This window comes from Periplaneta americana, chromosome 13 (assembly GCF_040183065.1).
Source record: "Periplaneta americana isolate PAMFEO1 chromosome 13, P.americana_PAMFEO1_priV1, whole genome shotgun sequence".
NCBI lineage: Eukaryota > Metazoa > Arthropoda > Insecta > Blattodea > Blattidae > Periplaneta > Periplaneta americana.
Window position 1 is genome coordinate 120329037 of NC_091129.1, and position 16310 is coordinate 120345346.

The 16310-nt window shown below is 35.5% G+C and overlaps 1 protein-coding gene across 1 annotated transcript in view; it reads left to right on the plus strand.

The window, feature by feature from the left end:
• The window catches only part of LOC138711654 (uncharacterized), an 83277-nt gene extending 67206 nt beyond the window's left edge, over positions 1-16071 (plus strand). The window contains exons 12-16 of the mRNA XM_069842786.1: positions 410-721; positions 4803-4861; positions 9306-9447; positions 11317-11481; positions 15411-16071. Of these exons, the coding sequence (XP_069698887.1) occupies positions 410-721; positions 4803-4861; positions 9306-9447; positions 11317-11481; positions 15411-15560 (828 nt within the window). The 3' untranslated portion in view covers positions 15561-16071. The remainder of the gene's footprint in view (positions 1-409; positions 722-4802; positions 4862-9305; positions 9448-11316; positions 11482-15410) is intronic.
• The last annotated feature ends 239 nt before the right edge of the window (positions 16072-16310 follow it).

Genomic DNA, 16310 nt, shown 5'->3' on the forward strand with positions numbered 1-16310 from the left:
ATAACCGTAACATAAACACAGAAGTTTGCGCCCAGGCTACCAAATGGGATCATTCACAATGATTCACATAAGCATTGACATAAACATTACCGTAAGATGATAACATGAAAGTTTGCAAACTCCAAACTTTCATGCTTATGCTTACGTGATTTGCAAACAGAACACAATCGTGGAGCGCTGAAGTATACGACAGAATATGAGGAAATGGCGTCGTTGTTATGTTTCCATGGTTACCAAATATGTTTGCTGTTATGTTTATTTTATTTTATTGGGTTATTTTACGACGCTGTATCAACGTCTAGGTTATTTAGCGTCTGAATGAAAGGAAGGTGATAATGCCGGTGAAATGAGCCTTAATGTTTGAAGCGCGGAAAAGTAACCCAGAACCCACCAAGCTGTTACATAACAGTTGTATACTACGCTAGCGCGACACTCCAAAGCCAGACTTGTGCTCTTGCATCATGCGGACATACGCATTATATCACGTGACATCCAGAAAGCCTTGGAGAGCAGTAAAGATAGGATACAATACAGCAAGCCCGACAGTCTGTTGTTTGTCTGGTTGCCAGTATTCGCCGCAATGCCGAGAGACCTGTACTATCTGCCTACCAGCGCCCCCTGCCGTTCGGTCCTTCTGACGGCCAAAGCAGTGGGTGTTGATTTGAACTTGGTGCACACCGACCTGGTCCAAGGTGCTCACTTGAAACCAGATTTCCTTAAGGTAACAATGCCGTTAACGGTTGAGAAAATTTACCACGCATGATAAAATGTAATTAATGCATACCAAGGGAAATTTTATGTTGTACTGTTGGATTTCAGTTAAACTGGTTACATACTATAACCACAGTCTACTATATACAGTCACGATGCTCGAGTTTTGAGGGTGCTAGAAACACTAGACTGTGACGGTACTATTTTGCACTGCCTGTAATGAGGCGATATTAGCGATCCTAGTGGTGAGCAACTACCTAATGTTTGCATATTTACTATGTATTGAGCTTCGCGACTGTATATACTAGACTGTGCTATAACTACATAATCTAGGTCCTAATATTTATTGGCATCGTAAATGATAACTATAGTATCGCCATTTCACAGCACTTGTAAATCTACTTGAACTATTTTGAAGCAAATATGGACCACGGTGAAATACAGTATTTTATTTTTTAGTAGGTTATTTTACGACGCTTTATCAACATCTCAGGTTATTTAGCGTCTGAAAGAGGTGAAGGTGATAATGCCGGTGAAATGAGTCCGGGGTCCAACACCGAAAGTTACCCAGCATTTGCTCATATTGGGTTGAGGGAAAACCCCGGAAAAAACCTCAACCAGGTAACTTGCCCCGACCGGGAATCGAACCCGGGCCACCTGGTTTCGCGGCTAGACGCGCTAACCGTTACTCCACAGGTGTGGGCGAAATACAGTATAAACACAGTCTAGTATATTATACAGTCACGAAGCTCAATGCGTAGTAAATATGCATCCATGGATAGTTGCTAACCACTTCGCTACTATCGCCACATAACAGACAATGCGAAATAGTACCGGCACAGTCTATTGTTTCTAGCAACCTCAACAACTCAACCTTCGTGACTTTATATACTAGACTGTGGTATAAATGCAAACAGCGCGGCGTTACTGTGCTTAATATTTACTTGTTCTTCATCATCATCATCATCATCATCATCATCATAGATATCAGTACAATAATAATTTCTGGTTTTATTATTCTCTGATGATTTAAAAACCTTTCGTGCAATCAAAATTACTACTGATATTGACGCAATCGCAAAGTGGTCTGAAGAAAATGACATGAAAATTAATGTTTCCAATGTTTATTTTTTCGAGGAAAATAACTTTTCGCAGATATAATATACAGGATGATTGACGAGGATTTACCGTCACTTACGGAGCTTATTTCCGAAGACATTCAGAGCAAAAAAGTCATATAAACATGTATCGTAATCTCAATATTTTCAGAGTTACACTAATTTGAAGTTGTTTTTCTTTAGTTTTAAGGGTAAAAGAATATTACAAATAGAGAATGATCTATTCAGAAGTAACATTTCTTTAATTGTCTTCCATTCTGAAGCTAGAAATGTGTTGTTAATTGCTTTGTTCAGACTTTGTTTTCCAATTTTTAACTAAAAATTACATTAGCATATTCTTTCGCACTTATCACAAAAATTGTTAGAAATCAAACGACTTTAGGAATTTGATTCTTTACAGTTTAATTATGTATGCTAATGTACAGTCTTGAAGACTTTACTAGAATGGCGTGATTTGTAACAATATATGATAAATGCGTAAGAAAGATGTATTTTTGCAGTTAAAAATCGAAAAAAATTCTGTACGAAGGAACTATGGAATTTACAACACATTTTTAGCTTCATAATACCAGCTAATTAAAGAAATGATACTCCTGAATAGTTAATTCTTTATCTGTAATATTCTTTCACTCTTAGAACTAAAGAATAATGGTATTTTACCAAACAACTTCAAATTAGTGTAACTCTGAAAATATTGAGATTAAGAGACATGTCTATATGACATTTTTGTTCAGAGTGTCTTCGGAAATAAGCTCCGTGACGGTAAATCCTCGTGAATCACCCTGTTTGTATACATATTTGTAAAGTTATATCATCTCTGTTTCATTTCTTCATGAAATAACGCAATACAAATTAGACATCAGTCCCGTGAGTAGCAAGGTCGAAGATTCAATGTAACTTGTTCATTCTTTCATAAACAACGTTTACTTTCATGACGAAAAGGATGAGAAGTCACAATTTTTCACACCAGAAATTCTAAATCTCTTTCTTCTATCTCCAATTTGTACAGTAATAAATTTCATCAATTTACTTCATAATTTTAAAATTGCCATAATTGACAACGACAGTGTCTTGCTTATTTACTTATTTACCACATCCCATCTTTATGTTGGGAAGTGTTTTTAAATGGTTCAATAATAATTTATCAAACAGTAGGCCTAAATTTTCCTCCTGGACTTCTCGCATGTTATGTTGGTATCGGTAAATAAAATTAATATGATCTAATATTAAAATGTATTTTGTCTGACAACATAAAATTCATTGCTTTAATTAAACAGTTTATGATTCATGAGGTCTAACCTAAAAATTTATTTAGTTTGACCACGTGATAATATTAGTACGAATTTCGAAAACAGAAAATACTACTTTGAAATGCATAGCCTACTTAAAATACTAACTCCTAATAATGTTGCTATTCTTGTTATAATTGCGTCTCTGTGTGCATTATTTTTATTTGAACGTCTTCTTCCTTCAATACATTATAGGCCTCCATATTAAGTGTAAGTACTTTGAATGTCAAGCACTTTCATTCTTGGAGAACTCGCTGCCATGCTATTTCCTCTCTTGGATATTTCAATAAAAATCTAAACACGAAGTGAAATTAATTAAAATGTGAAATATATTTCTGTCCATTGGCCACGTGTATGTTTCATAGCAAGTAGGTCTACGGGTATAAGCTGTATCTTATTTAATTACACTTACCTGAATATACCTGAATATAGAATTGAATTGGAATCAAAACACAACTGAATTGTGTAGCCAATTGATATTGATATGAATACGAGTATTGCTAATTAGTTAACTCACAAGTTTAGATACTTTCATTTACATCATTTTTTTCTACTGCAAACCGAAATTATTGCTGCTATCATAAGAGGTAAAAAATAACTGCCAGTTGTGGTATTAATTTTTTCAGCACCCGAAATTCGAAGCAAAGTTCATCTGTTTTCTGCCGCATGTACGTATTTCCCAGAGTCTGAGATATCTATCAGCACGCAAAAGACGATAGCACGTGTTCCAAGATCAAAAATGGCGTGTCGCAGATTGAACGAGGTTGATCACCCAGTAGGCTCTATTGTAACCACATTACCGTAGGTGAAAAAATTATTGTAGTTTTATTAAGGATGTTACAGTTGAGCACTCAATGGATTATTCTGTAGAAGAAGATGCAAGAGAAATTAAGTAGCAGAAAACGAAAGAAAGCGAAACAAGTATATGAGAGCAAGGAGAAAAATTAAGAAACATTTAAGAAAGATCGAAGAAAAAGAAGAAGAAGAAAAGAAGAAAAGTAATTTATTTTAATGAAATTTGGATCTTGTCGACGAAATGTTGTGAAAAATTCAAATTTAATAACATGCTGCAGGTTGTTGATGGGGGCATAATAGGCCTACATGTAATATATAGTTGCCTCGTTTAATTATTAGGCAGCGGCATTCCTTTTAAGATTTGTAGATCGTTATTGCATGCACCGATAATAAAATGAAAATGCGACGTTGTCACGTCTTGTTTGTTGCTGCTATTTATTAATATAACATGGATATGGGCTAGGCTTAATTGCTCAAAGCATGAGTTAATTTGAAGATTATTTATATTATTTATTTTAAATTAATTATTTAAAGAAATAATTAAATAGAATAAATGAATAATAAAATAAAGTAATATAATTAATTTTCACTGTGGACTAGAACAAGACACACTGCTAAAATTTGCAACTCTGCTTTATACACTCCGCGTGGAGTATTGGAGCGGCCTTCAAAAGACTTGACGACGACAATGGACAGCGCGACATAATTAAAATTATTGAAACTACAAAACTTCCGTCCTCTTTGACACCGCTAGCCTACTAATTGAACGTGGCTACTTTACAACTGCATATCATCCACATATCTGCGATTCTTTCATAAAAATATTTTCTCACCATTGATCATCACATCACCGAATGCTCACTAACAGTCGTTCGTTTTTTGTTTGCAGATGAACCCCCAGCACTGCATCCCAGTTCTGAATGACAACGGCTTCGTACTCTCTGAGAGGTTAGTATAGTATTTCAGGCCTTATGGCTTTAACTCTATCAAGGAAAATAAAGCTGCTACTGCTACTGTTTCTGCTGCTGTTCTCGCTACCGCTACCCCTACTCCTGCCCTCCCCCACCACCACCACTACTGAGTAACACGTCAATTCACTAACACTAAAGCAGAGAGCGTATTCCGAATCTCAGCGCTGAGCAATCTGATGGCATCACAGTGTTCCGAATTTCAACGATGACATCACTGATGGCCCCACCTCTGTTGCACCGGTTCCATCAGCTTGCAGAGGTGGTGGCAGTATCCATCAGCCGCCATCAGTGAATCTGATTGGTTCTTGCATAGGGCGGGAATTAGCAGACGAATGACATCGTGCAAATGTTGTGTCATGGCGGTGTGTTCTGCTGTATTGTTTGTAATGAGCACAACAAGTTGTAATCCCCTGGTAGAGGAGCAGAGAAGGCCTGACGGCCTTATCTCTACCAGGTTAAATAAATAAATACTATACTGCTATACTAAAAACAATATGTTAATGGCTTATGAACGAACATGTCAACAGACAAGTTATTGCTACTGGTTCAAGAAATAAATTGTTTATGCTCTCTTTTCTTTGAACGAGATGACAGTACGGAAATTTCGCAAAATCTTGCTAGCGTAGCACATACAACTTGTACAGCCGCCATGATGGCCATTGAACCTTCCAGTAGTTTTGTTCCTATTTCGCTGCAGCGTGAAGTCATTGCTGTCCACCGGTCCGGTGAGATTCGGAATACGCTGAAAATAACTGGCGTGGCTCCGCGATCACACCTGAACTCTCACAGTATTGAGCCGTGCTCTGAAGGTCCCGAACTTACTAAGGCCCGATTGTATAAGCCATTTAATCTTAGATCAGAGGTTAAATTGATCCTTGTTTCAGCTGAACTTGGAATTTTGTGTTGTATAAAGTCTAATCTGAGATTAATTTGTCTCAAACTAAAGTCAACTTTGACTGAAGAAATTTCTCCGATTAAGTTAGATGATCCAAGTTCAGTTATTTCTTTTCTGTTTGAAATATACGAGTGACAGATTGTGCAAGTAAAATATCCATTATTATTAATATTAATAGATATGTTAGGTACATGTACATATATTTCTTTCAATTTCTTGCCTTAATACACAAACATTCTTACATTTTATAAGGCTCTATCTGTTCAGCAGTATCAAATAACATAACCTATAATCATATTGTGTTTATAACAACCATTAATCATTAATGGATATGATAGGTACATTCATAAATGTTCAATTAACTATATTACTAAATGAAAATTGTCGTTTTATAAAGCTTTATTATGTTTAGCAGTATCAAACACCATAACATGATAACAACTTGGAGAACAGTCAACCTTCTTCTTATTGTCCGCCATTATTTACATTGCAAAAAAAAACAGTGTCTCCAACAGAGTGTAATGCGGAAAGTCGCGAAAAAGTAGTTGTAAAGTCGCTAGATTTCTCATTATCAACAAAGAAAGATTAAATTTTGTCACTATGGGGTGCTAAAAAGGTCACTAAATCCCTATTTAAGTAAGATAAAAGTTAAAAGAAATTGTTGTTGAAAAAGAGTTAAAATCGCTAGATTGGCAACACTGAACAAACCTGTATAACATGGTCCGCGCATCACGTATTTCACCTGTTTATGCGATGTTGCCAAATCCTTTTCACGTGAACTTAGATTGCATTTGAACCAAGGTAATTTGATCGCAGAAAAGTTTTATACAATAGAAGAAGTGTCTGAATTCGGTTTACTTTTCGATCTTCGATCAAAGTTGATCTTTAGTCAGGGAGTTTTATACAAATTGGCCTAACAGTTTTGTAATAATAATGGAAGACGGTCACCTAGCAAAAATACTATTATACTGGACGCCAAAAGACAGAATGATGACAATTCGTTTTACATGAGGACGAAACAGGTCAACAGGCTTCAGTTAATTCATTATTTATTCAATTGAATGCATAAAATCAGAGATCAATCAAATCAAATTGTTCTTGATATACCTATATAATAATATGTAGCTAGTCAATGTATTTCAGATTACTTATAATGATGTTGAGTTAACAGTTATGAAAATTTATACTGACTAATCATGTAAGAATATTGAGAAAATTAGATTTTTTGTGATTTCGCTTAATAATGTTATTCTAAAATTTTGCGTCTTGGTGCAGTTTGATACTTATCAACCATTGAACGTCTTGTTAAAACTTTCTGGCCTTTAGAAGTGCAATATCAGGCTCATAGGAGAAATTACACTTGTGTAGGCCTATTTCAATCTGAGAATTTGGAAACTCTCAAAAAGACGAAGTAAATTAATACTCGTCACTACAGACTTTTCTTCACTTTGTAAATTCTGTAGGCCTACTTCATTTTTGAACCATTAAAATATTGGAATAGCCTATGAATACTATTTCAATAACATTTATCAACTCAAAATGAAGACTGAGATAAAGACTCAAATCAGAAATCGTAGAAAGAAATCTTAAGTTGTCATTTTTTACTCCAAACACATAAGTAAGGTTCCGTAAAATTCGTGAGACGCGATAACGCGAATTGCGCTCATTTTGTCAATTTTTGCACCATTTCTTTATACTGCTTCCTACAAGCCCAAAAAACGCACTTTTGTTGAATAGCGAAATCGAAAAATCGAAAGAGAATTGGGAGGAAAAATTTTAAAATGTACGTAAACGCGTCCTTGCAAGGGGTTGGGGGCTGTACAAAAGTAAATATGTGAGCTCCAAGCCTGTTGGCCACTAGTCTCACTCCGGGTTACGCTGCTCCACTGAAGGAACTCTAGAAAATTTTGAAGGGGAAGCCGAAATTGGACGTAACCTCTTAGGTACCACATACGCGAGGGGGACTGAGATTTGATCAAGTGATCACGGAACGGGAAGAGGAAGAGTTGGCTGATGTTTGCCGTTAGGATGGCAAGACGCTGTCATCTGTTGAATAGCGAAATAACGCGAATTTATATATAATAATGCGAAGAAAGCATAGTAATTCAAATTTTTAAGAAATTTCAAGAAATACTTGTTTTACTTGCGAAATCCTACCAATAAAATGTAATATTTTAGGTAGTACGGTATTTTCATTATTTCAGAATTTTTTCTCTTTTCGGTAGGACATGTCTTTCCGCCATTCTATGAAGAAATGAATGCAGTCGTGTATTAAAATCTATGTAAATTGTAAAAACTGATGATTGATGTTAAAAATTTTGCATATACTACTCATCGTGTTTTTACTATCAACAGACAGGATTATAAAACTCAGATATATGTAATTTTAAAATAATGCATAAATTCCTAAGTACTCCGAAATCTTGAGATTGTAAAACCAATTTTCCTTAAAAATATAAACATTTTCACGTGTATAATTATAAGAAAATAGCCTATGACGTTACTTCCAAATGAAGAGTCCACTGCAAGAATGATGGATGTCACTTTCTTGTCGAAAATTAACAAAGACTATCAATGCATAGCTTAAGACATAAGAAGGGTACACGGGAATAACGATCAAGGTCCATTTTAGAAAGTTTCGAGAAAAACGAATTTTAAAGTTTAAGCACTTAATACTTTGTTATGTGTGTATTTAATAGAAATTGACGTAGTGGAATGTCAAGAACGATTATTTCTTATTACTAGCTAGACCACATGATAGTACTTCTTTTCCACTATAAGATAGCATTATTAACTCAATTTCGATTTTTTATGGACCTTGATCGTTTTTCCCGTGCACCCTTCATATAGAATGTACATAGAGAGTTATATGGCATTAACACTGATAGTCATTGTCCAGTAATGATCGGAAAATCACAGTTAAGCTTTGAGCGCTAAGCATTTCAAACTTTCAATTGCTTCTCCTGCAAAATGTATTCCAAATGACATCCAGCGTTCTTGCAGCGGACTCTTCAAATGAAATTGAAGCAATAATACTCATCTACTTTCCTTGGTTGAAGAAAGTAAGGTGTAAATTATGCAAATCTAGCTTTTAGATAAAGCTCCTGGTGAAGCAGACTTGAATAGGCTAATTTCAAGGAAAAATTGTTCCGGGCCGGGTATCGATCCCGAGACCGCTGGCTTAACGCACCAACGCTCTACCGATTGAGCTACCCAGGAATTCCACCCGACATCGTCTCAATTTTCCCCATTATATCCACACAACTCGAGTGGGCTGACGAGACGCCAGAAACCCACATCGAGAGCACACAAACTCTGTGTGGCTTGAAATTGTGGTTTTCTGCTAATATCTGCTGTAAATCATTAAGTCCAGGAGACAAATTTACACCACATCGTGACATCGGTTACAATATAGGCAGATGATTCATCGTCAGAGCAGGAATGGACGTGACAGGACCAGAAGCCAATGGCATTTGTAATGAATTCATATTAACACATTATGGTTCACTGTTTTTGTACATTACAGCCGGGCCATCTGTTCATACCTGGTGGACCAGTACGCCAAGGACGACTCTCTATATCCCAAGGATCCGAAGAAACGCGCCCTCGTAAACCAGAGGCTCTACTTCGACATCGGGACACTGTACCAGAGATTTGTGGATTATTACGTAAGTCAATGTCATATAGGGTTGCCAACTGTTTTTTTTAATATGGGAGAATAAGAGATCTACAATATTTCACATAGAAAATTGACAAATTATGCAATTCAGTTAGCGGTACTTAAAAAAAAAATATTGTACACTTACACAGGTATAATTTAAGGGTATTTTGAGACATTTTACCTCGCGTAAAGCCTTGGTTTTTCAGAACCGACGCATGCATCGATTCAGAAAAACCAAGGCTTAATAGTTTCAACCAAATTGCAAGAATTCCCTATGTGAGTAGCTGAAGTTGCCTGTGGTTTTCAGTTCTGACTTTAATACATGTGTCGTGCTCCTGTTTCGAACATCTGTTCACTTTTTGCTCATAAGAGAAAACTCTCCTTCATGAGTTTTGCTGTCTGGTATGCTTACTGTAATATTGCTTGATTTTAAACTAGCGATCCCTGAAACTATTTCTGGCAAGTATTGTCTTGTACAGAGATTGCGCATTGGAACAACGGACTCCATCATATAAATCGCCATCAACCACGGAAAAATTATGTTTCAAATAGATTTTTACATTAAGCAAATATAAGGGAGGAAAATGCTCGAAGAGAAGAAAAATACAGGAGTCGGGAGATTGTGACTCAATCTTATGTCGAACTTGGAGTCAGGTCCCAAAGGGGAAAAACACTGGAGGAGGGTGATTCGATCCGGTGCTGTGGATTGAACTTCGGCGTAGCTCAATGGTACGTAGAACCAAAGACCCAGGTGCGATCCCCGCCGCCAAAACGAATTTCTCTGCTCTATTAATCATTTCTGGATTCGCCCATACGTTCTATAAGTTATGCCCTGCCCATCTCAAACGTCTGAATTTAATGTTTCTAATAATAATTATATTAGGTGAAGAATACGCTGTGTATAGTTCTGTGTAGTGTAACTTTCTCTACAGCACGTACAGAGGTGTGAAAATTATTAGAATAATCTTAATTTTAAAGGTTTTTTAATAGTTCCTTCACAAATATTCATTGAATTGATGAATATTAGTATATAATATTACTATACTCATGTAGGATATATTTACTACTAACAATGCCGGAAAGCATTATTGTATTCTTATTTTACAATTGTTATGGGAATTCAGAAATTATTATATTATTTTGGCGGAATTGGAAACATAAAAAATTAATTAAGAAATGCTTTAAACAAATTGTTCTTTGCGTTTACATTGTTGTGAAGGTTCAAATGAACGTATACATCTGTTTTGTGCATATAATTTTGTATTGTTTCCAATTCCGCCAACATAATATAATAATTTCTGAATTCCCATAACAATTGTAAAATAAGACAAATACCAATGTACAACAATGCTTTCCGGCATTGTTAGTAGTAAATATATCCTACATCAGTATAGTAATATATACCAATATTCATCAATTCAATTAATATTTGTGAAGGAACTATTAAAAAACCTTTAAAATTAAGATTATTCTAATAATTTTCACACCTCTGTAATATTATGCAAGTGTTCAAAATAATTTAAACAAAATAGTCCCGTTAAAGTAAGTAAATGTCACGCGATTTCCCCCGTTTCGATGACCCTGCGACTTAACCACTCAGATGGACAGTAGTGGGTGAGTGAGTGAGTGAGTGAGTGAGTGAGTGAGTGAGTGAGTGAGTGAGTGAGTGAGTGAGTGAGTGAGTGAGTGAGTGAGTGAGTGAGTGAGTGAGTGAGTGAGTGAGTGAGTGAAATAATTAAATTAATTAAGGAAGCAATGAAATAGTGGATGCTTTATTGAGCGAATGAAAAAATGGATTTGTTAATAAATGATAACCGAGTGGAATGTAAAATTGACAGTGATTCGATTACTGAAGTAAGTCAATGGATTGTTGCAGCTGAGCATTATATACCTGGGGCAGGCTCCCGATCCAGCCAGATTCTCCAAGCTGGAGGAAGCGTTCCAGCTGCTGGACAAGTTCCTAGAGGGGCAGACCTGGGCGGCAGGCGACAACCTGACCATAGCTGACTTCGACCTCGTGACATCCGTGTCCAGCGCGGAGGTGAGTTAGCCGCAAGGAAAATAGTTTAAGGACAAAAATGATGAAAGAACACGTGAAAGATGAAACATTATTTCTATCATTGGCACTTATATAGGACATACCGCTGTTATGCTGTTTTCGGAAACATGTGAAACAGTCCGCTTATTAGATTGTTTTTCATTCATCGTACATACAGAGATCTTTAGATAGCTAGAAAAAATGTAGATTGTGTTGTTTCAGATTTATTATCAATTTTTCGAACAGAAAACAGTCCTGAGCTATAAACTTTGTTATGAAGAGAAGAGGAACTTTGTGTAAAAAATATAGGCACAGTTGTGGTTTTATGAGCGGAAAGCTTATCGTGGAACAAGAAGAAATCTCACGACCGGAATGGAGTTTTGGTTTTCTTAGGTTAGTTTCACTTTTATACAATAGAATCTAACCTAGAGAAATTGAAACTAACATAAACAAAGCCAGAATTTATCGAAAGGAACCAAAATTAACGATAGAAAATATAAACAAGTCTCAACATATCCAAACTAGTTTAAGCTAATTTAAGCAAAGCAAGACTAAATAATTGATTAAATGGCGATATTACTCGTGTTACTTGTGTAAGCATGTGCGGCTGTTTCTGTGTTTCTTCACACCATCCTCAGAGCCTATTAGATCTCGGAGTCATCTCGAACTTCGCTGCCTGTTGTGTGGGTGCGTTCGATTGTTGAAAAGTGTTGAAATGTGGTGTCAAATAGTGTGTGTGTTCTGAAATTGATCTGTGTGTTGAGAATTTGATCAGGGTGTGTTTTAGTATGTCTGTATATTTCATATTGTTCTAGTGTGTTGAGTTTTTGGTTTTTGGGTTGTATGTGTAGGATTTCCATGTCTGTATTTATGCATGCAAGCAAGACTAATCAAAGAAAACCAATCCTAACCTAAAAAAATTATTTAGCAAATATTACTACGGCTAGAGAAAAACTGAAATGTAGGCTACACAGTTTGCATTTAGTGGTACGTATTGGTTTGACAATGCATCCTAGTGAGTAAGGGCTCATATCGCTGTTTTATTATCATTATATCACCTTCATTAATAGTTTCCATGATATAAACAAAGCCACCGTTTCTACCGTGTGAAGTAAGTAATGGGAACGTCGAGAGCGAATATATTGAGACATCTGCGACAATAAAGACAGGTATTTACGTCATGGAATTTCTGCGAAGACAATGCTGCTAGTGCGCTCTGATTTCATAGAAACAAAATTGAATTTATTTAAACATCTGCGATAGTGAAGTTTCGTGGAATGTAAATTTTCATTTCAACAAGTTTTACCGTAAAATCAAACGAAGAACCACTACATGATCGATCTGCTTAAAAAGTTTAACCACCGAAATGCCGAAAGAAAAAAGTAGCAGAAAAAATTTGAGTAAATGGTTTTCTGAAGACAAATTTTTTCTTACTGATGACAAAATCGTCTTCTGTGCAATATACCTACGGTGGGGGGGGGGCAAATGGGCTTAAGTCATTATTTTTGTGATATAAGATTTCTTTCCTTAAACACTTTTCCTAAAAGAGATCGTAAAACCAGTGACGTCAACAATAAAGAAAATAATGAAATAGCCGAAACTTGCCACTTTTCGGATTTACACCAGTTGTATAAATCTTTGAAAATTCCTCCTGTAAATCTTGCATAGACTGACTTAAGCCCTTTTTCCCGCCACCAGAGAAGGATCTCCTTAATACTTATAACTTTAAATTATTTTAATTTACATCATATTATTAAACGTTTAAAAAGTATTTTTACTCCATACATTTCAATTTTTAGCGCATATTTCAACTGTTTTTACTGCACAGTTGCATGCATATTTTCAGGTCTTTTAGTGCATAAAGGTCCGTGGTCTAATCATAATTATTAGTCTCAGTTAGGGGTCACTAACTGGAGGACCTCGATCCAATGCGAAACATACCAATTGAACAAGTAAAAAAAAAAATTACTTACAAATTAAATTTATATTGTTCGCATTCTGAGTTACGTAATATGCACATAGATTGACTGTACAAATTCGCTCCATGAGTGAGTCCTGCGTCAGCTGTTATCAAAATGCACTTGTATGCACGATAACGTTTGTGAGTTGTTTTTAAAGATTTATCGTTTCAGTTGTCATCGTTTGTTTAGATTATTTTTTACAAAAAAATAGAACGATTTATATTACTTCACATTGTGTAATCGACCTAGAGTTTTGTCACCAAACTCATCTGAACTCGTAATTCTTACAGTATGAGGTAAAACAATTAAATACAAAATAAACTTTTTCTGTTACAAGAAATACAACAATTGAAGAGTTGACAAGTTGATATGGTTAACTTCATTGCCAGTGGTGAAGCTAAGGTGTAAATACTGGGTAGGCTAGAAAAATCTGCTTATTTTGTATTTTTTCATACAGGAGATATTTTTCGGCTTTTGTGTCTAAACGTTTTGTAACACAGACCCCATAGATGATGACTACTCGTTTTCACCCCCTAACAGAATACAGATAAAACAATATAATTTATTTATCTCAGAGCACTCTTTTAGCCAAGGATATTTCTTATACCATGGAAAATTGAAATTTCCTATTTTATCTTCCTCCATGCGCTATTTTAATATGTAAATGTAGTGTCGATCTCCTATCTTTGTAAGCTCATTTTGTTTCATTCCTCCAACTTGAAAACCATTTGCCTTTTAATTCTGCAAATAATGACCTCAGTGTTCCTCATTCATTCATAGTGTTCTGCCCAAGGGAAGGTCTTTCATTGCAAACCCAGCATTCTCCAGTCTTTCCTATTTTCTGCCTTCCTTTTTGTCTCTTCATATGATCCATATATTTTAATGTAGTCTATCATCTGATATCTTCTTCTGCCCCGAACTCTTCTCCCGTTCACCATTCCTTCCAGTGCATCCTTCAGAAGGCAGTTTCTTCTCAACCAGATATCCAGCCAATTCCTTTTCCTCTTTCTGATTAGTTTCATCACCATTCTTTCTTCATCCAGTCTTTCCAACACAGCTTCGTTTCTTATTCTGTCTGTGCATTTTACACGCTTCATCCTTCTCCATATCCACATTTCAAGTGCTTGTAGTCGCCTCTCTTTATTTCGTTGTAGTGCCCATGTTTCTGCTTCATTCAATGCTACGATCCATACAAAGCACTTCACTAGTCTCTCTCTTAGTTCTTTCTCCAGAGATCCGCAGAAGATGCTCCTTTTTCTATTAAAAGCTTCCTTTGCCATTGTTATTCTCCTTTTGACTTCTTGGCAGCAGCAGTGTTCCTCCGTATGAGCTATTTTACACAAAATTAGTAGGTATGTTACACACATACGCATGCACTTTTCATTAAACTAACACTCAACAATGCAGCGCATTCACAGAAAATCGACATAGCGCGGAGTATTATATCGCGGTTGCGGCATTCTGCTACTGAGTCGTAGTGAATCGATACTCTCTCTTCCTTGACCTCCCCTGAAACTTGCGAGTGCTGCTGCCTACGAGTGAGTCCCCGACAATGCCCGCCACTTTTTTCATTGTGTTTTAACATGCCTTACATGTTTTATCTTCTTGTGTTATGGACACATTACAAATAAAGTATTTCTAATAAAACATAGTGGGCTATATTTATTTTTCTTTTAGAAAATAACCCCCAAAAGCGAATCTCTTATGCATAATTAGACACACTATCCTCACTTTGGAGAATAAAATGTCATTACTAAACTCCAAAATATCTCTCGTATATTGTTGTATTTTTAAAGCAATATTTTTCTGAACAAATTAATTATTAAACAAATGTTCCTCTTACCATTTATTATGAGATATTTTGTATTCTTGCAAGCCCATTGTTCTTGTTTTATGCTGTTGGATAAGAGCGCTTATAGGCCTATGTGATCGTCCTTGAGCCGAAACTGAACTTATCTTGTGTGTTCACAGACTTTTGACTTTGATGTAAGCAAATACCCGAACGTCGTCAGGTGGTACTCGAACGCAAAGAAAGCCATACCAGGATATGAAGAAATCAACCACAAGGGATGTGTGCAGTACAGACAACGTTGGGAGAAATTCTCGAGTAAAAATAAATAAAACCAATATGGCCAGTATAAGATGGCCATGCCAGTATCCATTTGTGGCGACAATGACTCTGCAGTGCCATTTACAAAAATATAATCCAGAATGCCAAGATATATACAACCATATTTTTTTTTTAAGTTGGCATTAAGTTTAACTTTATTTCACATTGTTGCAATGAACAACGACATCATAATGAAACTTCATTGTATCCTGGATGTAAGGATGAATCTGTGTTAAATAATTGTAATCACTACACTTTTGTTGCTCAGTTTGATTGGCTGGAATGTTAACTTTTATTCCTATTACACGAGAAAACGGAAGAAGTAATAAGCAAATAATATGTTCTCACTTAAAACGAATTAAACTCAATTTTCTGTCAACATCAACTATGATTTTTTCATTAATTCGTACTACATGTAATGTTGGACCTAAACAGAAGCTAGTCGTGTAAATATATGTAAACAAATTGTCACAGTGAATAGAATGTAAACACAAAAATAAAGATTTCAATTCAACACCAGCAGCACGTGTAAAGAAAGTTGTTTGATTATTTTATTGGTCTATGTTACGGCGCTTTATCAACTGTTTTGGTTATTATTATTATTATTATTATTATTATTATTATTATTATTATTATTATTATTATTATTATTATTGCCTCTCATTCAATCCTGAACAGATGGAAAAACTATTTTGGGCAACTACTAAATATACACGTTATTATTATTATTATTATTATTATTATCATTATTATTATTATTA